A 21,124-nucleotide genomic window follows, 5' to 3' on the forward strand; every position below is an offset into this window, starting at 1 on the left:
AGCAACCGTGGCTATTTCGTAGATATTGGCTCTTAATCTAAAAAATAATCAGAATACCCAGTGCTATTTTGTCCACCACTAACTTGACCCTATACACTGTTCCGTTAAGTTCCAACGAAACAACTCCACTACTAAATGTATCAGATCCTATCTCTTGCAATTCTTCAAGATCAGTGTATGTGGTATTTTCACCAACTTCGGAATTCATCCAATATAATTAACACTTAGTAGTGGACAAAAATACCCATAAGCATTCTAATTATTTTGTAAATTAAGAGCCAAAGTTTATGAAACGGCCACAGTTGTACTGATTAGATAATTTAATGATCAATTTATGATGAAAAATTATTTGATGGTCAAAAGTTGATACGAGCCAAAGTTTAATGGCACTGAAATTTTTTGCCCTTTGTTTTATGTAACATTGTTGGCCCCATTGGCTTTATTTTCCTATCAATAATACTTGACAAGGACAAGAAGGTTTGCTGTATTAGAGAAACATAGAAAGGAAAAGAACATACACTCGTTCAATAGATTATCAAAAAATACCTTTAAAAAATGAATTTTGTAATAATCATAATAGATCGCCCAATATTTAAGCAATAAGATTTGAAGATTAATGCTGAATTTTATTGATTGAACTAAAAATTTAAAATTTAAAACAAACAGGGCAACAGAAAAGAAGGTAAGACCGATGGATGGAACATAGAAGATTGTAAAAGAGAAGGGAGAAAATCTTTGTATTTTTTTTTTTCAAAAAGTGGGAGATGTTAAACGTAGGATCTTCTACTTACGATCCCTTCTACCTTATCACCCAACCCAACCCTCTCTCAAAACTCTTAATATATTACTTTTCCTAGCAATAATTTGTTCTATAATTGCTGAGAGAAACTATATAGAATATCATATGGTCATGAATTTCACTAAAATAAATATGCTAACACAATTTGATTGCTTGTAATCAACTGCATATCCAGTCTCCATCAACTAGCCATTGTTGACCTTATCAATTAACAAGTCTGGTCGTCTTGGATGTCAAAAAATTGTTAAATAAACAAGAAGTTAGCTGCAATTGTAAGTTGCCTATTTTTAAATGATTGCTACTATTATTTTCTTTCAACAAATCCCTTTCAGGGATTGGTCATGTCCCCAATCCGTTAGTGAATAATTGGAAACTGGCAAGAAATTGTGCTGCTGAAGAGTCTAATTAGTTAGAATATAAATGTTAAAGACGAGAAAATAGCAGCAGAAAGTTCTTTTTGTAATAATTCTTTAGTGCAATGTATAAAATCCAAGTAGGCAATTAATTCAAAGAAAAAACAATTATCTCGTGCTACAGGCATTTTTTCTAGCGACTCCTTTCGCACCTTCAACAATATTTTCAAAACAATTTCAATTTTGTGATAAAAAGTTAGTTCAAGAAGAGGTAGGTAACGAGGAAATTTTTGTGTATTTGTACGAACATATAGAAAAAGAAGGAATAAAAAAGAAAGAAAAAGATCATAAACTAATCCAATGGATTGTCACAAGTATTGAGGAAGGAAAGTATTCTGTACTCGATCATCAAAAATTTCCAAATGATCAAGCAATAAGACTTGCAGGATGCAGAGAAAATCAAGAGTGATTCTGCACTATGCCATTGATGACTCGAGTCGAATCCATGTTTCAGGTGACATGTCTGACGAACTAATCGTGGCCAGTAGAACCCAAGCAAACAGTCAGTCTGTACCATCAAATTAGTACCTAGACAAACAGTCAGTCTCAACCATCAAAGTCCATAGAAGATTGCTCGTCGACAACAGGTATAGTAAATTCAAGAGGAAATGAAAAGAAAAGAAAAACTTGTTTTGTCTTGGATAACTAATATTCATTACTTAAACGAAAGCGTTTCTTTTGATCATTCATCGAAAGGTGTCCCTCGTTGACCTTCTCAAGTAGCTGCATTTCTTCTTCTGTTCACGTAATTTGATGGTTTGTGCTATATCATTTTATGGAAATCATTATGTTTATACTGTATTTGAAGTGAAAAAAAAATGCAAGAAGAACATCATGATTGGGGTTTTTACTTATTCTTCAATATGAAATTTTTTATAAAAATTATCCCGCTTTTTTTGGCAGGACATTCAGGAGTTTGGAACGGGGTCAGTTATCATTTCCCGGGTAAACTGATGGAATTCTGTCAATTAGTTTCAAAGCTCAGCAAATTAAAGAAAAACAAGAGGTTTTTCGATATGGATATCCAGAAATTGCGCTTGAGATTGTTAAACCAGTACATACCGGAATTGCCACGGCCAGATGATCAAGTCAACAGTACTTATTTCATCGTCAAGGGCCTCAGGGATTACCTTAAGTTGAGAGCAAGACCTGATCGAGATTTGAGTCATCTAACTGAAGTCCTTTTATGGAAGCTAATGTTATCAAAAAATCTAATTTACATTGCTACAGTGCAAGGTGTTGAGCAGATGCAACTGCTAGACCTCTTGGCTCACTGTACATTCCTGGCCGTGAATGCTGAATGCCTGAGGAAGTTATATTGGTCTGTTTATTTTGAAAAAGAGGTGGTCAATGACATCCAATCTGAAATTTCTCAACTGCAACAGAAGATCAAGCTTGTTGATCCCCAATTTCGTGTGACTTCAGTGCGTGTCTTGAAAGCTTCAAAGAAACTGTCAAGGTCACCACTCACTTTTACTCCTGAGAAGAACAAGTATTTAGTGGAGGAATTTGTTGATTCTCTCCTATGCGGTCTTAGGCAGCTACCAGAATGCTGTTCCACTTTTACAGTACCTGTGCAGGACCAAATGCTGAAACTCCATGAGGGAGTAAAATTCATCAGTTTCCTTCTCTGTGTGCAGCAGGAGAAGTTCTATGCACTACCTGAAGAAATGAAGCATCGTATTGGAGTTATGATCATTGATGCAGGAATTGTGATTTGCTCCCTTTCTGTGAATGAAATGAAAGATAGCTTGGCCAAGGAAACAGAACTTGCACTTGTACATTTATTGAAAGAGCTCCAATTTGTCATGGAAGAAGTTGCACAAGTTTATCCGCTAAAATCATCACAACTTAGTTTCCCTAGGACTAATGAGCTGGGCTCTATTGATTTTCTTCTAGAAAATCTCAAGGAACTAGCAATATCAAAGGCTGGTTCAGGTGCTTTCCCAATGGATCAAATCCAGACAGTCCAAGAAGAGCTTTTATTCTTAAGATCTTTCCTAGAGAATATTGTGGAGAAGCGCAACCAGAATGAAAGGCTCCAAGCTTTCTGGAGTCGTGCTATGGAGGTTGCGTACAAGGCTGAGGTAATAATCGACTCTACACTGGCTGGTGACAAGCTTGAAACTTGTTTGGATGTCATTGCTGGAGATATCAATTTTGTGAAGACTGAGCTGGCAGAAGAGATCTATGATGGTCAGACTCACAGTGTTACTAACCCTTTCGTTCCTATGCCATCACAAGTTTCTGCCCCAGTATTCTATGAACATCCGGTGGGTCTCGAGGATGAGCTGGAAACTATTATTGATAGACTTGTGAGAGGAACAATGCAGTTGGATATTGTTCCCGTGGTCGGTATGCCTGGGTTAGGTAAGACAACGTTAGCCAATTCAGTTTACTGTCATCGATCAGTTGATTCCCACTTTCATATTCGTGCTTGGTGTTGTGTCTCCCGAGTATATAGCAAGAAAAGTTTGTTACTTCAGATTTTGCGTAACCCTGTTTTTGAGATTTTTGACCAGAGCCTTGAGATAAATGAAGATGATTTGGCTGAAAATCTTTACAAGCTTTTGAAGGGAAATAGGTATCTTATAATTTTGGATGATGTTTGGGACATTAAGGCATGGAAGTTGTTGGAGAGATCACTACCAGATGATTCCAATGGAAGCAGGATTCTCCTCACCAGTAGATCTCATGATTTGCTTTTGGATTTTACTCTATTTGGCAAGCCTCACCACAGGTTCTTTCTCTTTGGACATTTATTAGTTCTTATAATCTACCATTATTTAAATTTCTGAAAAAATCTTCTCAATGTTGCAGAGCCACCTACATACATACGCTTTGCCAAATCATTCAGGATAAACCGTGCGTTTTCTCCGCAGCTGCAGGCACAGAGATTAGATGATGCTTATTTTCCATATACCATCAGTGCTTGTCCGAGAAAAGAAGTTCAAAACATAGCGGGCCTCCATGATGAAGTATACACTGTCACTAGGTCTGGTGCACCATGCAATATGAATAACTGTGCAAATCTCTACTAATATATTAGAAGTCTGAGTGGGAATTAATGTATTAAATTTTCTTTTTATTAATAGCCATGACCCCCCCCCAAAAAAAAATTTTTTTTTTATGGCCATGCGAATGTGGGGCAGTTTATTTCATAGGAGTGTTCTCTTGAAATTGTTCGCATATTTCTTTGCTCTTGATTGGCCAAATCTTTAGATTTATCTTATTCGTCTTCTGTTGTGGTAGCTATAAAACTTGACATCCACTTTTGATTTAGAATCAGACTAATTTGATCTTCTCACTATAAAAATTTAAATTTATACAAACTTTCACATGAACTGCTGGTAGTAAAGTATGGATTTCATAGGAGTGTTCTCTTTTAATTTGTTGGTGTGTTTTTTTTTTTTTTACTTTGATTGGCAAAATCTATAGATCAAAGGGTTAAATGCACTAAACTTCTCTCAACTTCGTCCGTATTGCATTTTTAATTCTCTTAACTCATTAAATAAGTACTTTATCTGTTTATATGACAATTTTGTCACACGAATTATAAAGCACGGCAACCAAACAATTTAAATAGATCCAAAATGTGCAGAAAAATGTATATTGGATTGCTAATTTGAGAAGTGAAATTTCTTGATCAAATCACAAAGATAACAGAAACGCAGCTAGCAATTTCATTGATTGTGAATTTGCAAAAAGTTGAAGAGAACAACAAAAGAGCACCGTTAAAGATGCAGGTTCAAAAAAGAGACAGACCTTTTGATCAAAGTTACACCAAAGAGCTCAAAAAATTCAATCATCTTGTAATATTACAACATCAGGTTCATTGCTTCTTGCTTCTTGATTCACTATTTTCACAAACTTCCTCTCAAACATGTCAATGTTCAATTGATGCAGGTTCCAAAGTACTAATTATGAGAAGAGAAAAAAGAAGAACATAAAAGAAAAGTTCATGGGAGAGTTGGAGCAAGAATTCTATCTATATCAAATATAATATATCTGGAATCTGCTGTTGCTCTGCCAAGACAAGTAATGGGAAAACGTATTACCCGAAGCTCAATAATTTAGGTGAATGTAGTGTTGACTTTCTTTCTTGATAATTGTTTGCCACTGCAGAAGAAGAAAGCGTCTCGCAAATATTTTATAGGCACCATCCCCCCCCCCCCCCCAATAAAAAATACAGCGAGAGAAAAGGAGTCTTGTCGGCAATATTTGATTATTCATGAGAAGTCTGTAGATCTTGAACTAAGTTCATTCAGCATCAATTGTTACACTAGACAGAAATCTGATATCAGAGTGAAAAAGAAGACACCATAATGCAGATAGCCTCCAGTAGTAGCTTCACTAGTTTCCTTGATTCTACTTTAGATCATCTGGACTTGCTTAGGAAGAGGTTTGGGCTCAAGGCGCATGGTCAATTCGGGAAGCTGGAGAAGGGGTTAACCCTATTGATACCGTTTGATCTGTATGCTACAAATTGCAGGAGGTACCAAGAAATGCATTGGGAACAAGATCTGGAGGACAAGGGTAAAACTGTGTCTGACAGTTTGAGACTCAGTATTATTTTGTTCAGGATTCAAGACCTGGTTAGGACGTTCATGCCTGGTCCTGAGTCTACTGTTTTTACATATATTCAGCCCGGTGCAACAAATCTTAATGACATCGAAACTGAGCTCAGCAGATTTGAGGAAAATATCAGGTTATTTTTTGAGACAGAAATCCGACCATCGTGCAATATCAGTTTGTTGCACCACTGGTCACTGGGAGATCCACGACTAGTTACAAATTTGATTGGCTCTGTTTTAAGGAATCTGGATTGGCTTACCTGCTTGTTTCGCACATTTAATAATACTCTTCGTTTTGTAATGATAACCCTTAAAGCGAAGCTATTGTTCTTGAAGAGTTTCATTTGCTTTGCCACAGTGCAAGGCAATGAGGGTAAGGGATTGATCGTTCCGTTGATCCACGCTGAAGTGGTGGCCGTCAAAGCTGCACGCCTGGTTTCTATATGTTGGTTTAACAGAAACAGTGAACAAGTGTGCAATGAAATGGAATCTCAAATATCTCAACTGATACGCGAGGAGATTGATCCCGTTCATCCCCAAGTGCTAGAAACTTATATCCAGGCCCTGACAGCTTCAAAGCTATCAAGATCATCACACACTTTAGTGCTGGAGAAGAATAAGCATCTGTTGGCCAACTTTATTGATTGTCTCCTGTATAATGTAATGGAGCTACTAGAATATTTTCCCAGTTTCTCGGTAGCGGTGAAGGATCAAATGCTAATACTCCACGAGGGAGTAAGGTTCCTGAGCATCCTCCTCAGGCAACCGCAAGAGAAATTCAACGGGCTACATGATCAAATGAAGGAACTTATTGGATTTGTGGCCTGTGATGCAGGAATTGTGATTTTATCCCTTTCAGCAACTGAAATGATAGAAGGTTTGGCCAAGGAAACAGATCTCGCACTTTTTCATTTGGTCAAAGTCCTCAAGTTTATTATGGCAGAACTTGCACAAATTTATCCACCACCATCATTCAGCTTTCCTTGGACCAATGAGTTGGGCTGCTTTGATTTCCTCCTAGAAAGTCTCCAGGAACTATCGAATTCTGAAGCTGATTCAATTCATTTCCCAAAGGATCATATCCACAGAGTGAAAGAGGATCTTATATTCTTAAGATCTTTCTTGGAGAATATTGTCACGCAGCGCAACCAGAACAGAAAACTCCAACCTCTTTGGGATCGTGGTATGGAGGTGGCGTATAAGGCAAAGTTACTCATCAACTCTATTGTATCTGGGGATAAATCTGAATGTTTGGATACCCTTGCTGGAGATATAGAGCTGATGAGGACTGAGGCCCTTGGAATCTCTGACAGCCTCAGCCATGGCACTGACGCACTGAGAGTTAGCAACAATTCAGCTGATACGACATCAAAACTCAGAACCCCAGCACTGAATGAAGCTCCAGTGGGTCTTGATGAAGCAATAAAGACAATCACCTGTAGACTTACCGGGGGTTCACGGCAGCTGGATATTATTTCAATTGTTGGGATGGCTGGACTTGGTAAGACAACATTAGCAAACACAGTTTACCACCGTATGAAAAATTCAGATTGTCGCCGCTTTCATATTTATGCTTGGTGTACTGTTTCTCAAGCATACAGCAAGCACGATTTGTTAGCTCAGATTTTGTGCAGTATTCATCGTGGTAGTCCAGCCAAATATCTTAACCAAGATGAAAATGATTTGGCTGAAGAGGTAAGGAGGGTTTTGTTGAGAAATAGGTATCTCATAGTTTTGGACGACTTATGGGACATTAAGGCATGGAATTTGTTGGAAAGATCATTTCCAAATGATGCAAACGGAAGCAGGATTATCTTAACCAGCAGAATTCACAGTTTTCCATTGCAACATGCTAGTGAACCTTACCATCTTCGCCAACTTACTGACACAGAGAGTTGGGCATTGCTGCAAAATAAGATATTTGGCAAAGAAGGTTGTACTCCAACACTAAATGAAGTTGGATTCCAAATTGCAAAAAACTGTAAGGGACTACCTCTCACAATTGTCCTTGTTGCTGGAATTCTTGCAACTACTGAGCAAGATTGCTGGAAAGAAGTTGCAGAAACTCTAAGTTCTAGCACAATTGTTGAGGCTGACCAATGCAAGAGGGCACTGGAGTTGAGTTACAGCAATTTGCCCAGTCATCTGAAGCCATGCCTTCTTTACTTCGGAGCATTCCCAAAAGATGAAGACGTCCCTGTCCAAAAATTGATCTGGCTTTGGACCGCTGAAGGATTTCTGCAAAAGACTGAAGGAAAGGGCTCAGAGGATGTGGTAGATGAGTACTTGATGGATCTAGTCCAACGAAGTTTAGTTACGGTCACCCGACAAAGATCAATAGGTGGAGCCAAAGCTTGCCGAATTCATGATTTGATACATGAGTTTTGTGTGGAAAAAGCCAAAGAAGAAAGTTTTCTACAGATTTTGCATGGGGAAAATAATCTTTTCACTCTGACTGGACCACATAACCTTCATCGACTATGTATTTACAATACCGAGCCCAAGAATCTTAAAAATTCAAAGGTATTTTTTCCCAATCTACGTTCTTTGCTCTTCTTTGCTAAGTGGAAAGTGGTGCCTTATTTTCCAACTGGGGTTCTGTTATTTAAACTTCTTAGAGTTTTGGATTTGGGGAACTTTAGTTTTAAGTTGGGGAACTTTAGTTTTAAGAGTGGATTTCCGATGGAAGTAGTATTGCTTGTTCACTTGAGATACTTGGCGCTTTCACGCATTTTTTCCGTGCCATCTGACATAGCTAACCTCTCAAGATTAGAAACTTTCTTCTTGATGGAAAGCTTGTATGATGTTGTGCTACCGAACACTATCTGGAACATTCAGACATTGAGGCATCTATGCATTAAAAGTTCCCGGTGTGGTTTTCGTTTTCCTGCTGACAGTCTTGCCGGCTCCCCGGATTTAAAACATTTAGAGACTTTAAGCCTTGCAATTGATTCCTCTTCTCAAAGCTTGCAGAAGATATTGACAAAGTTACCAAGCATCCGCAAGCTAAAATGCGCGCCATCTAGTTCTTCCAGAAACAGGATTCTCGTGCTGGATGGTCTGTGTCGACTAGAGTCACTTAAAGTGGATTCTCTTGCTCCGTTGGAAATTAAATTCCCACTGTATTTGAAAAAGTTGACTCTCTCACGTACTCGTATGCCATGGACCGAAATTTCAACCATTGGAAAGCTGCCGAATCTTGAAGTGCTTAAATTACGGCATAAAGCCTTTGTAGGGGATAAATGGGAAACGAAAGCAGGGGAGTTCCTTAACCTCCGATTCTTGGAATTGTCAAGTTTGGGCCTTCGAAGCTGGACCGCCGCTTCTGATAATTTTTCCCGTCTTGAGAAGTTGGTTTTGCACCAATGCGGGAAACTGAAACAGGTCCCTTCTTGTTTAGGGGAATGTTCAAATCTTGAAATGATAAAGCTCAAACGGTGCTGTAAGGCTGCTGTGACTTCTGTTAAGCAGATTCAAGAAGAACAGATGGAAGCAGGAAATGAGGGTCTCAGGGTCGTTCTTGGAAAATAATTCAGTAGCAGATGGGTATTAATTCTTCAGGCCGATCACTTTTGGCAAACGGGGACCAATTCATGTCTCTTCTTGATTTTGTTTAAGAGTCATTAATTCAGATTGGCAAACGGGAACTAATTCTTCAGGCCGATCACAGTATTTGTATGTGTTGAATCAGTTCAATGATGTAATTTTATATTCACGTTTCTGGAAGCAATTTCTGGAGTTCTTCAATTCTTCGGCTTCAAGTTGGGTGCAGCTGTAACTTCCTGATTGCTGTCATAAAAAAAATCTTCCATTTACGAAGTCAACATGATCTATCATTATTTATTTCTTTTTTGTTTTTTCGATTCAAGTTTTTTTTTTTCTGACATTTTTTCATTCAAGATCTATTAGTGTTCACAGTCCATCATCCCAATTTCTTTTTTTTCTTGCTTTCTTTCTGTCTTTTTTTTTTTAAACCTTCCATGCATTTATTCCAAAATAAAGAACCATACACTAAATTTATTAATATGTAAACTTCTTTGTGATTAACGTATGATACGCTTGTTTTGCAACATGTATTAACCATAGATCCGAAAAAGAACAAAAATCCTAAGACCTAGATTTTTTTTTACCATTTTACTCCAACTTTCTATTTTACATTTCCTATGACACTTATTCACTACAGGACCCATGCGTAGTAGTCTCATTTAAAAGTTGTATCTTGAATTTCTATTTCATAAAATTAACTTTTTCGGGCAATGAAACTTATTGTAATAATGTTTTGTTTGCTGCACATTCATGAGTAATTTCTAGCCCCCCCCCCCCCCTCCCTCCCTTCCTCTTCGACAATAGGACAACTAATACAAGAGATCTATGATACTTCGTAAAGGCTTTCTCATGTCTCAATAATTAAATGGAAGTTCGACTGTAGAATCTATGTTACATGTGTCCTTTTTATTTTTACTTGGTACCACAGTATGTGTATCAAGGATTTTTTTTTAAACTAATGCCTCAATGATTGTTTTCACTATTTTACTAGAATTTTTCTAGTGCCTTAGCACGGTCTTTTTATTTATTGTGAATTTATACAAATATGAATAATTTAAGTACAAAAATTAACAACAATCCTACATATTCTTTCACATTAACTTTAAAAAATTAATGTATTCTAAATGTTTAATTATTTACTAATTTCTAAAAATTTGTTTGTATACTCACTATAACAGGTGTCGAGCCAGTGCAATAATAATTACCTACTCAAGAAAAATACATATTTTGTATATAGCGGTGAGTAGAGTCGAATCCACAGGGACTGGGGATAATTCGTTTCTTCTAGAGTTCAAAGTATGGGGGTTTTCAGGATTAAATGCTAACTAAATAAATTAAATGCAGAAAATAATTCATTAAAAGAAATAATTGGAGAAACTCTAGCCAAGGATACACTTCAGAAATAGTTCATGCACTGATCATCGATTCATAGATAATTCCAACATTTATTAATAGATTGGTTATAGTTGTCATGCACGCGATAAACAACCAACCCTTCCTTAATTTGTCGATAGCTAAGGTACGACCGTTAGCTATTTCTCTAACCCAAAAACAACCCCAAGTGCGACCGTAGGATTTAATTTCTAGCTTGCATTAATAACTAGAAAGGCCCAATCCTAACCAACAAACACGCTACGAGGGTTTGTTTAAACTAGATCGTATATTCCCCTGACATAAACCCAATTACGTCAGTTGCTACTGGAATAGGGATAATGAACAATTACGGATTCAATTACCCCTATTTAGCAAAATAGCCCCTATAAATAATTAATTATTGCGCACTAATCAATCATACACAAGAGTTATAACAATTAAAAACGGGAAACATATAAATATTAATAAATGAAAAAAATAGTTAAAATAAATTCGATCTCACGGTAATCGCCGAATCAAATCGTCAGTTGTCCCTTGACTAGAACTGGGGACTTAGCTCTCCATTAATGAAGGACGAACTGTGCGGGTGGAGTTTGGAAAGGTTTGCAGATAAATTTTTCTTTGCTTCGGTCAACACCAGGAGAAAGCCCAAGGAAGCTTTATTGCTTCCAGTTTTCCTCCAAAGCGTACAAATATCTGATGTTGACTTTCAATTCCAGTCAAAATTGAGTAAAGAAACAAATCCACAAAGTCCACAATAGTGGCTGCCTCCTAATTGCCCACAATGATACGAGAAAAGCTTTTGCTTCTTTTGTTCTATCAATTGCGGTCAACCAAGCTTAGCATTGGAATTGCCGCAGTCAACCAAAAATGGAAGAACAATATATAGTCAATAACGTAGGCTCTTGTCTCATCTGATTGCTAAGCAAAAGACATACGAGAGCAAAGGTTTCTCAATTCGGTTAAGGCTTATGAAAAGCTCACAAAGTCAACAACGACGGCTTTGTCTTCTCTCCTCCTCTTTCAAAACTGCGGCCAATCCTTCTTTTAAAAGCATAGCCTCGCGGAAAACCTAAGCCAGGCGACAAACTAACTCCGCCTCTGTTGTCGTCCGAAGTTTTTGGGAAGGGATTTTTTCTTCTTTTTGGAAATTGTTATTTTTCCAAAATTAAAATGAGACTCCCTCAAAATAGAATAAAATAAAATTTATTACAATTAGATTTTTTCAGCTTCTCAAGCAGGCCCCACGTATGACAAATCCTCTAAATTTTGATTTTAAGCACTTTTTAGCATCCAGTCCTGTAATTGGCACCAAAACAAAATATCTGACAGGTTATCGAAACCTGTGCAATAATAAAACCTGCTCAAACTAAAGTTAATTTCTGTAGATAGCGGTGAGCAGGGTCGAATCCACAAGGACTGGAAGTAATCGTTTCCTTTCAAATTCACAGTGACAAGGGAGTGTGTTTTGTGGAAATGACGACAACTAAATAAATTCAAATAAGAAAATAAAAATAAATAACTAACTAGAAATTAAACCACAATTCACTGAACTTAGAATAATAATAATTAAAGGTCTAACTCAATTAAAACAAGGAAACAATTAAAAATAAAATAAAGTAGGTAACTAAAAGTCAAATGGCAATTCACTAGAATCAAGGTAATGTTAATTAAATATCTAGCCAAGAAATAACTTCAACAATGGTCCACCTAATTGATCATCGAAACAAAGGCAATCCCAATTATTCATCAATAAATAGGTTATAACTACCAAGCAAGCGATAATAGTCAACCCCTCCTTACTGTGTCGGTGATTAAGGTACGCCCGTTAACCACTGCTCTAATTAGGGAATAATCCTAGGTACGCCCGTAAGATTTAATTCCCTAATTGCCTTACGTATTAGAGGAGCCCTATTCTAATCAAATAACGCACTACCAGGGTTATTTTAGATTAGTCCGCTTATCCCCCTGACACGAATCTAATCGTGCCAGTTGTCACTATTTTAGGACAGATAAACAATTACGGATTTAACGCCCTAATTGACAATAGGTTACCGAATCAATTAATTATCCGGATCCAAGATAACCAATTAATTGAATAACCATAAACATAGCAATCAAGGAATATGCGAATACCAATAAATAAAAGGAAAAGATTAAATTAAATCGATCTCATAATTTTTAGGCAATTCAAAGCATCCGTCGTTTCTTGACTAGAATGAGGAAATTAGTTCATATTTGATGAACTAAGTCCACGGGAAATTTCAGCAAAAGTCACGGCCATTATCTGCGTTTCAGGGAGCCGCAATTCGTCGAACAATTAGAAAGCAATTGAAAGTCACAGGTAACAATTGGGTCTCTTTATCGTTCCTAGCATCCGTAGAGCAAAACCACTCGAAAAGTACAAGAAGGAAAAGTCAAAGTAGATAGCCTCCAATTCTCCTGACATGCGTGAGATTAGCAAAAGGAATTCTAAAGAAAAAAGCTAATGAAATGCTAAGCTAGTACTCATTGTCTTTCTCCCAACCGTGGAGAATGCCTACAAAAGGCTCAGAGGAGAAGTCAAAAAGTGCGGCTGAACTAAAAACGAAAGCTCTCCAGTGAGCCGCGCCCCCTTTTGCTATTCTTCTTTTTTGGTTTTTATCCTCTCCGTCTCCCTTGGATGTGCGGCAGCTCCAGGGAAAATGCACTCTGGCCCCAAAATGACCGGAAAGGGCTTGTGTCTCTCTTTCCCAAGAATACCCTTTCAAGCCTTCAATTCAATTTCCTTTCCGATGACTGCCAAAATGGCATTAATTGTGGTATTTTTTATCTACTCCCTGAAATAAATGTAAATTACGGAAAATGAGTAGAATCCAGCAATTAATCCACATCAAGTCAGGTAATAGGGAAAATTAATTATAAAATAAATGAGAAAATTACAGCCTATCAATATCAGTAGAATCCACTCAATTACTGGAAATATTTAGTCGAATAAAAGTGCATTAATGTCCAAAATACCCCACTAAAATGCACCCTATCACACTATAATATGATAGTATCGATCAAATAATATACCCCATGTTAAAAGCTTAGTAGATATTCTTTTTTTATAAACATTATTTTAGATAATTTAAATTTTTATAATGACCACAAATCTAGAACTATATATTCATATTTAATTAAGTAGAAAAGATCTAGCAATCCATTTTTCTTCATCCATAAATATTCAGTTTCCAACAATATTGGTAAATCTATTGGTGTAACAATTAATTCTTTTTTATACATGACAGTGTCGAGCCTGTGCAATAATAATTACCTACTCAATAAAAATACAAATTTTGTATATAGCGATGAGTAGGGTCGGATCCACAGGGATTGGGGATAATTCATTTCTTCCAGAATCCGAAATATGGGGAATTTTTGGAGAATATAAAATAACTAATTAACCAACTAATGAAACAACTAATAGAAATAAACAAGAATTAATCAATAACCAATACGACTCGGTCCATACACAAGAATTAACTTTTCATTAGTTAATCAATAAATAATAACAAGAATTAATCAATAAACAAGAATTAATCAATAACAACTAGCCAAAGGTGCAACTTTTCAGACATGGTCCATTCAACTGATCATCGATGCAAAAATAATTCAATTACTCATTAAGAGATTGGTTATAGTTGCCAAACACGCGATAAACAACCAGTCTTTCCTCACTTTTTCGATAGTCAAGATACGACCATTAACTATTTTCCTAACCAAGAAATAACCCTAGGTACGGCCATAGAATTTAATTCTTCGCTTGCATTAAGAATTAGAAAAACCCACCCTAACTAACAAACACGCTACGAGGGTTTGTTTAAATTAGATCATACGTTTCCCTAACATGAAACCAATCACACTAGTCGCCACTGGTATTAATCAATTGAACAATTACGGATTCAATCACTTAATCTGGCAGTAGATTATTAGTTTAATTCGAATATCGGGCCCTTGACATTCAAATAATATAACAATCATAAGAAGTTATATCAGAAAACGTACAAATACCAATGAATAAAAGAAATAAGTAAAATAATTCGATCTCACAGATGTTTAGAACCGAATCCTCAAATTGACCTTCGACTAGAAAATCTTAGTTCATCTCCATGGAAAACGCCATGGGCGAAATATTGGAGTTTATTGCCGCGGCCATTCTCCCCAAGAGTGTCATGAAGTATCGGAATTAAGAAGAAAAGAAAAAAAAAACGTCTGTTTGTTCCTTGCAACCAAGAAGAAAAAGAAGTCCTCCCCCTATTGTTTCAGACTTCCCGTTTCTTTATTCCTATCAAAAAACTACTTTCCTAAACCAAAGAAAACTCCTCCTAGTCAGATAGACTAATCTCCTAATAAGAATAGAAAACTAGTCAGTTGATAAAGAGTCTCTTCCACGGCTCCAATCCAAGACTAGAAGTCACGCGTCAACTTCCGAGTTTCCGAACTTGCAGAATTAAATTTTGATGCGACGATGTTGATTAGTACAAAAATTCAATGAAAATCACGTCTTTAATCCCATTTCGCTCCAAATCCCTACAATCAACACAAATTACCAAAAGTAAATAGAATACACTAACTAATACAATATTTGGTAAGATAAAAAAGGAAAATAATTATAAAATTAATGACAGAATTGTAATTTATTAATTTTTCCCATACCTAAACCATGTTTGTCCTCAAGTATGAGAACAATAAATCAAACAATCAAATTCAAACAATGGCTATTGCTCAAATCTTATATTGCCAACTTACAATTAAAACACATGTCAAATATTAGTGGTAATTTGCAAGAAATATCTCTCCAGTTAGCTTTAAAGATCAAGGACTTTTTCAATTTATAACTAACTAATCTAAGAATATAAAATATTCAACCAGCATCCATAATCAAATGGTTCGACTATTAAGTAGAATCTCAACATTAAAATTCATAGATTAGAGGGTTAACAATTCATTCAAACACTTCCACATTTTCACCATTAGCACATTTTTTTTTCTAAAATATCCCCATACTTGATTGATTTTTTTTTTTTTAAGGAGAATGCTTAGCCTTTAGCCATTTAAGCGTTTTGATGCGAATTCCGACATCTATCAAATGAAGGAGCCCAGTTACTCAACTTTTATCGTTAAAGGACCACATACTCATAGTTATCGTCACTTTTTGATGCGAAAATCGACACTTGTGGTGAAAACCTCCGGTTACTAGGCAACGATACTAGCGGAGTATAGTCGAATACTATTCATAAATAAGCACCAAATTAAAATTAAAAATCACATAAACCCGCTTCATTTCTTAAATATGGAGAACTAAGATTAATAGTTGAACCAATTTGTATAAAAATAATATTAGACAAATATTTACAATACTTAGAAAAGTTAACCAAAAAGTATAAAAGTCACAAAATCTCAAATATTCACCAAAGAGATACTCTTAAATTTAACCATGTCATACTTAACACTTTAGAGTGTAAAATCTTAGCAATAGAAAATTTTGAAACATCTAACCATCGTTTATCAAGAACAACTACAAGTATGCATAAAGATAGGCAAAAATTGGATAAAATTTGACAAAGTCAAATAAAAAATTTCAACAAAAATGCCTACACTTACACTTTTTCAATATATTATGAATATACTACTCCCCCCACACCTAAATCTTACATTGTCCCCAATGTAAAATAAAGAATAAAAGAAAAGTAATGGGAATAACGAACTTCCCTGATAACTGTAGGGGCCGTGGACAGCTACGAGTGAGGGGCAAATGATTGTGGAGCTCGATGTAAGTTTATGGTTGGCAGAGGTGGAGTTTGGATGGAGAAGGATGGAAGAAAGAAAGAAGAGAGAAAGAAGAGAGAAAGAAAATGGAAAAAGGAAAGGAAAATGAAGAGAAAAGAAAAGATTTTTTTTTTTTAGAACCACTGCATTAGGCGTAGGCACGCCTAACTACCCTCGAGTCTTCTGACCAACCCTCAGAAATTAAGTTCCTTAAGCGTGACCACATGACGTGGGCACGCCTAACTATTGGAGAGTCTTCTGCCTGCATAAGAAAATTGCCTTTCTTAGACGTGACCACCTGGCGTGGGCACGACTAACTATTAGAGATTTTCTGACCGCAGAAAAATAATTGTATTCCTTAGACGTGACCATCTGGCGTGGACACGCCTAACTAGTGGGTAGTTTTCTATCCGTCAAATCAAAAATTCCTTCTTTGGGCCCGACCACTAGACGCGGGCACGCCCAACTACCAGCTTCCTGCTACAAAAATAACAAATCACTAAACTCAACTAACGCTTAACAAAAACTCCAGAAACATAAGAAAACTAAAATAAAGAGTATTGGGTTGCCTCTCAAGCAGCGCCTTTCTTTAATGTTTTTGGCTAGACATTTGCCATGTTTATTCACGGAGAATAAAATCATGTAACTCGTTTCAGCGTTTCATCTTCTATGTATCCCTGATAACTCTCATAAATAGAGTAATTCTTGAGCACATTAGATATAGTCTTTCATGGATTAGCAGATGGCGCCAAACAAGTCAACAAGAATCTTAATTCTTCACTCACTCCTCCATCACGAACACTTACTAGTTCGAGATATTTTGCCATCGCAACTCTTAACTTATTCCTGTCATGAAACTCAAAATTTTCTGGTATAATAAAATCAATTTCACTAATAGGAATTAAAGAATAAGAGTTAGGAAAATATTGATTAAAAAATGGAGAAGATGTTATCGCATTTAGAGATTGTTCATTGAAATCATTCACTTGAACCATTTGATGTTGGGGTCTCATTTCTTGCACTTCAACTTTCTTTTTAACTACATCTTTAGATCCTTCTTCTTGAGACTCTTACAGTACCATGTCGCTTGTTAGAATAATTGCATTCTCATCTTCCTTAAGGTCATTGATGGTCTGTGAGGGCAATTCTTCATAAATTGGAGAAATCAATTTGTTTATTGTAGATGCTCATTCATGTCTTTCATCTTCTATCTCTTTTTAAATTTGATCCTGACTCTTATCCTTCAGAATCGTAGGCCCTTTAATTTCTTTTTCACTTCTGAGGGTAATGGCACTCACGTTCTTTGGGTTAATTTCAGGCTGAGATGGAAGTCTTCCTTTCTCTTGAGACTCCAAGCGATGTAATGTAGAGACCATCTGACTCAACTGATTTTCTACGTTTCTTATGCTCGTGTCCGTCCTTTGTTGGTATTGAATGGCATTTTGCTGGAGTTGCATGGTGTTGGCAACCAATGTCTTGACCGTATCCTCCAAAGACATGTGAGCATTTGATGAATAAGATTGAGATTTCGTGAGGTACTGCGGTTGAAAATCTTGCTGCCTATTGGGAAAAGAATTTTACTGCTTGTTACCTCCATAGCTGAAATTCGAATGGTCTCTCTAATTCGGAGTATATGTGTTGGAGTAAAGGTCATACTGCTTGTTGCTAGCCATGGTCACTTGTTCAACTCCTTCATCTTGTAACACTGGACACCAATCTGTGAGATGACTCGTGCCCTTACAAATACCACATGTTTTGGCCTGCTGCAAATTCCCTACAGCCAACTGTCGAATAGCTGAAGTTAATTCAGATATTTGTTGTTGAATTGATGAGACAGTTACCTCATTTACTCGACGAGTATGGACATCCTCCCTTGTGCCAAATTATTGAGAATTTTCTGCCATCCTTTCTATCAATTTCCAAGTATTTTGGGGGGGTCTTATTCATCAAAGCACCTCCACTAGCAGCGTTTATAAGACTTCTATCTGTATATAACAAACCTTCATAGAAATATTGAATTAGAAACTGCTCGCTAATCTGGTGCTGGTGGCATCTAGTACACAGTTTCTTGAATCTCTCCCAATAGTCATAGAGAGACTCCCCTAGATGCTGTGTAATGCCGTATATTTCCTTTCTCAAACTGGCGGCTCTTGACGCGGGAAAATATTTTTTCAAAAACTTCTTCTTTAACTGTTCCCAAGTTGTTATACTACCTGGTGGCAGATAGTAGAACCAATCTTTTGCCGCGTCCTTGAGAGAAAAGGGAAATGCTCGCATTTTTATCTGCTCCTCAGTAATCCCCGGGGGTTTCATACTTACATCAAATTCATGCAAGTCCCTGTAAGGCTCCTCACCTGAAAAATCATGAAAAAAAGGTAAAAGTTGAATTAGGCCAAACTTTAATTCAAAAGGAGTTTCTTCATCTAAATTTGGAAAGGTAATGCATAATGACTGTTGATTAAAGTTTGGAGCAGCCAACTCCCTTAAAGTTCGAGCATTAGCCATAACGACGCCTTCTTGATCAGAATCGCTCGAGCTGGCACTATGCACAGTCTTCTTTATCTCATGGTCAAAAATTAATTCACTTGCTCAAGAGGAATGGGGCATAAAATCGAAAGAAAAAATACAAAAAAAATTAAAAATAAAATGAACTAAAAAAGAAAACGAATTAACGAACGCCAGTCCCCAGCAACGGCGCCAAAAATTGACAGTGTCGAGCCTATGCAATAATAATTATCTACTCAATAAAAATACAAATTTTATATATAGCGGTGTAGGATCGGATCCACAGAGACTGGGGATAATTCGTTTCTTCTAGAGTCCGAAGTATGGAAAATTTTTGGAGAATATAAAATAACTAATTAACTAACTAATGAAACAACTAATAGAAATAAACAAGAATTAATCAATAACCAATACAACTCTAGCCAAAGGTGCAACTTTTCAGATACGGTCCATTCAACTGATCATCGATGCAAAGATAATTCAATTACTCATTAATAGATTGGTTATAGTTGTCAAACACACGATAAACAACTAGCATTTCCTTACTTTTTCGATAGTCAATGTACGACCATTAACTATTTTCCTAACCAAGAAATAACCCTAGGTACGATCATAGGATTTAATTCCTCAATTGTATTAAGAATTAGAAAAGCCCAACCTAACTAACAAACACGTTACGAGGGTTTGTTTAAATTAGATCATACGTTTCCCTAACATGAAACAACAAGCCGGATGAAACACCACAAATGGCAGTTTCCCTATATTTATGTACTTGGCTTGGAGTTAACTCACTTAATTACATGTGCAACGATGAAATAACAAGCCGGATGCAACTTATGATGACGCTTCAATTATTTATTCCAGAGAAGCACAATTGCAAGATAATCTACAGCTTTAGTTGTAAATTTTTTTTTTAAAAAATAGATCCCTTAAAATACATCTCCAACCACTTTGGACTCTGACGATCAATGGAGATAAGATAGAAACCTGCTGCTACTCCCCATATACGAGCCCAAATTTTCCCCAAGTACGTGAAAAACAAATCTATGACTACTCGATCGTGTAGCATTAAGTGTTACAAATTGGAGTAACCATCTTACTACTTGTAAGAAGGGGGTTTGGTGTTAACTTTTTCTCACTTTTTAAACTTATTTTCTTAACCTCACGATGAGTACCTTCATCATTTCATGATATTCCAGTATATTCTGTATACTCAGTGCAATTTGAGCTACCTCTTTTGGTTTGGCAGCTTCCAGAAGAAAATGGGGACTGTCAGTCGAAACAGGTAGACAAATTCAACATCTATGACATGTTTGTAACTATCCAAAGAACGTTGAGGCTTGAGGGGGCTGCTAGTTGAAGATAGCACTATGAGTCGGATAATCATTCTTCAAAATGGGTTACACAATCAAGTTTTGCAACTTCAATTCTGAAGTCATGATAGAGTCCTGTCATGATTTCCTACTGTTTGTCAAAGTCCAAAGACTATTAAAGTACTATTGTTGTGCTAGCAAATCAAAATCATGAATATCAAGTAGGTCCTGCTCATAGCCAACAGCCCACCAAGACATTTAAGTCTTTTGGGGAGGGATGTGGTGGTGGTTGGGAGGCAAGGGTTGCCGCTTAATTGTGACTTCCTTCGACAGGAAAATTCCACGAGTCCCCTTTCCTTTAAAATAGGTTAAAGTAGGTTATACAAATATTATCGTTGCGATAAAAAAAAAAAAGTAGATCCTGCTCATGTTTCTTGAATTTTGCTTGGAATCACGCAGAGCTGCACTGCTATTAGTTGCCAAAAATGGCAAGAAAGTTTGTAACTCTTCTGGGTATTGCCTAATTTGGTTGCTTTTCTTATTCACGTCAGCATTGATATAATGACAAGTGGTTTCATGGTTCAGCAGATAAATCTTTCTGAACTTAGCTAGGAAGGCTTGTCATGCTATTGCATAAGAATTTGCCAATATTGCATTCTCATAGCTTGGGAGGCATGAAAATCTTGATTTCTTTTAATTGTTCACTTGGATTATATAAATTCAACTTTTCAGCTTTTCCCTTGTGAATCAATGAAGCTTTGTCCTTGTCGATTGTTCAAATAAATATTTTGTGTATCAGTTTTTTTG

General features: G+C 36.5%; 3 protein-coding genes across 3 annotated transcripts; 2 read left to right on the forward strand and 1 right to left on the reverse strand.

Moving 5' to 3' along the window:
* Positions 1-1,533: 1,533 nt before the first annotated feature.
* Positions 1,534-4,392, forward strand: LOC113699595 (putative late blight resistance protein homolog R1C-3). Its single transcript, XM_027219967.2, has 3 exons — positions 1,534-1,799; positions 2,116-3,952; positions 4,033-4,392. Exons 2-3 carry the CDS (start codon positions 2,166-2,168, stop codon positions 4,115-4,117), a joined length of 1,872 nt encoding a protein of 623 aa, XP_027075768.2. The 5' UTR covers positions 1,534-1,799; positions 2,116-2,165; the 3' UTR covers positions 4,118-4,392.
* Positions 4,393-5,537: 1,145 nt separating this feature from the next.
* Positions 5,538-9,317, forward strand: LOC113699596 (putative late blight resistance protein homolog R1A-3). The gene has a single exon (XM_027219968.2). The coding sequence runs from the start codon at positions 5,538-5,540 to the stop codon at positions 9,315-9,317; it is 3,780 nt and encodes a 1,259-aa protein (XP_027075769.1).
* An 8,399-nt stretch (positions 9,318-17,716) lies between these two features.
* LOC113699597 (uncharacterized) lies at positions 17,717-19,004 on the reverse strand. The gene is made up of 3 exons (XM_027219969.2): positions 18,455-19,004; positions 18,156-18,294; positions 17,717-18,059 (listed from the first exon to the last, which is right to left on the reverse strand). The coding sequence occupies exons 1-3, from the start codon at positions 19,002-19,004 to the stop codon at positions 17,717-17,719; spliced, it is 1,032 nt and encodes a 343-aa protein (XP_027075770.2).
* Between the last annotated feature and the right edge of the window lie 2,120 nt (positions 19,005-21,124).

The sequence above is a fragment of the Coffea arabica genome, chromosome 7c, assembly GCF_036785885.1.
Source record: "Coffea arabica cultivar ET-39 chromosome 7c, Coffea Arabica ET-39 HiFi, whole genome shotgun sequence".
NCBI classification, from domain to species: Eukaryota; Viridiplantae; Streptophyta; class Magnoliopsida; order Gentianales; family Rubiaceae; genus Coffea; species Coffea arabica.

Excerpts from the sequence above, each read along its gene's own strand:
- LOC113699595 (XM_027219967.2), top strand. The coding sequence starts at position 2,166 with ATGGAATTCTGTCAATTAGTTTCAAAGCTCAGCAAATTAAAGAAAAAC. Across the intron at positions 3,953-4,032 it reads TTTGGCAAGCCTCACCACAG|AGCCACCTACATACATACGC; the intron begins GTTCTTTCTCTT and ends TCAATGTTGCAG.
- LOC113699596 (XM_027219968.2), top strand. The coding sequence starts at position 5,538 with ATGCAGATAGCCTCCAGTAGTAGCTTCACTAGTTTCCTTGATTCTACT.
- LOC113699597 (XM_027219969.2), bottom strand. The coding sequence starts at position 19,004 with ATGGCTAATGCTCGAACTTTAAGGGAGTTGGCTGCTCCAAACTTTAAT. Across the intron at positions 18,295-18,454 it reads TATAAACGCTGCTAGTGGAG|CTATTCGACAGTTGGCTGTA; the intron begins GTGCTTTGATGA and ends AATTAACTTCAG. Across the intron at positions 18,060-18,155 it reads ACCATGGCTAGCAACAAGCA|GCAGCAAGATTTTCAACCGC; the intron begins GTATGACCTTTA and ends TTTTCCCAATAG.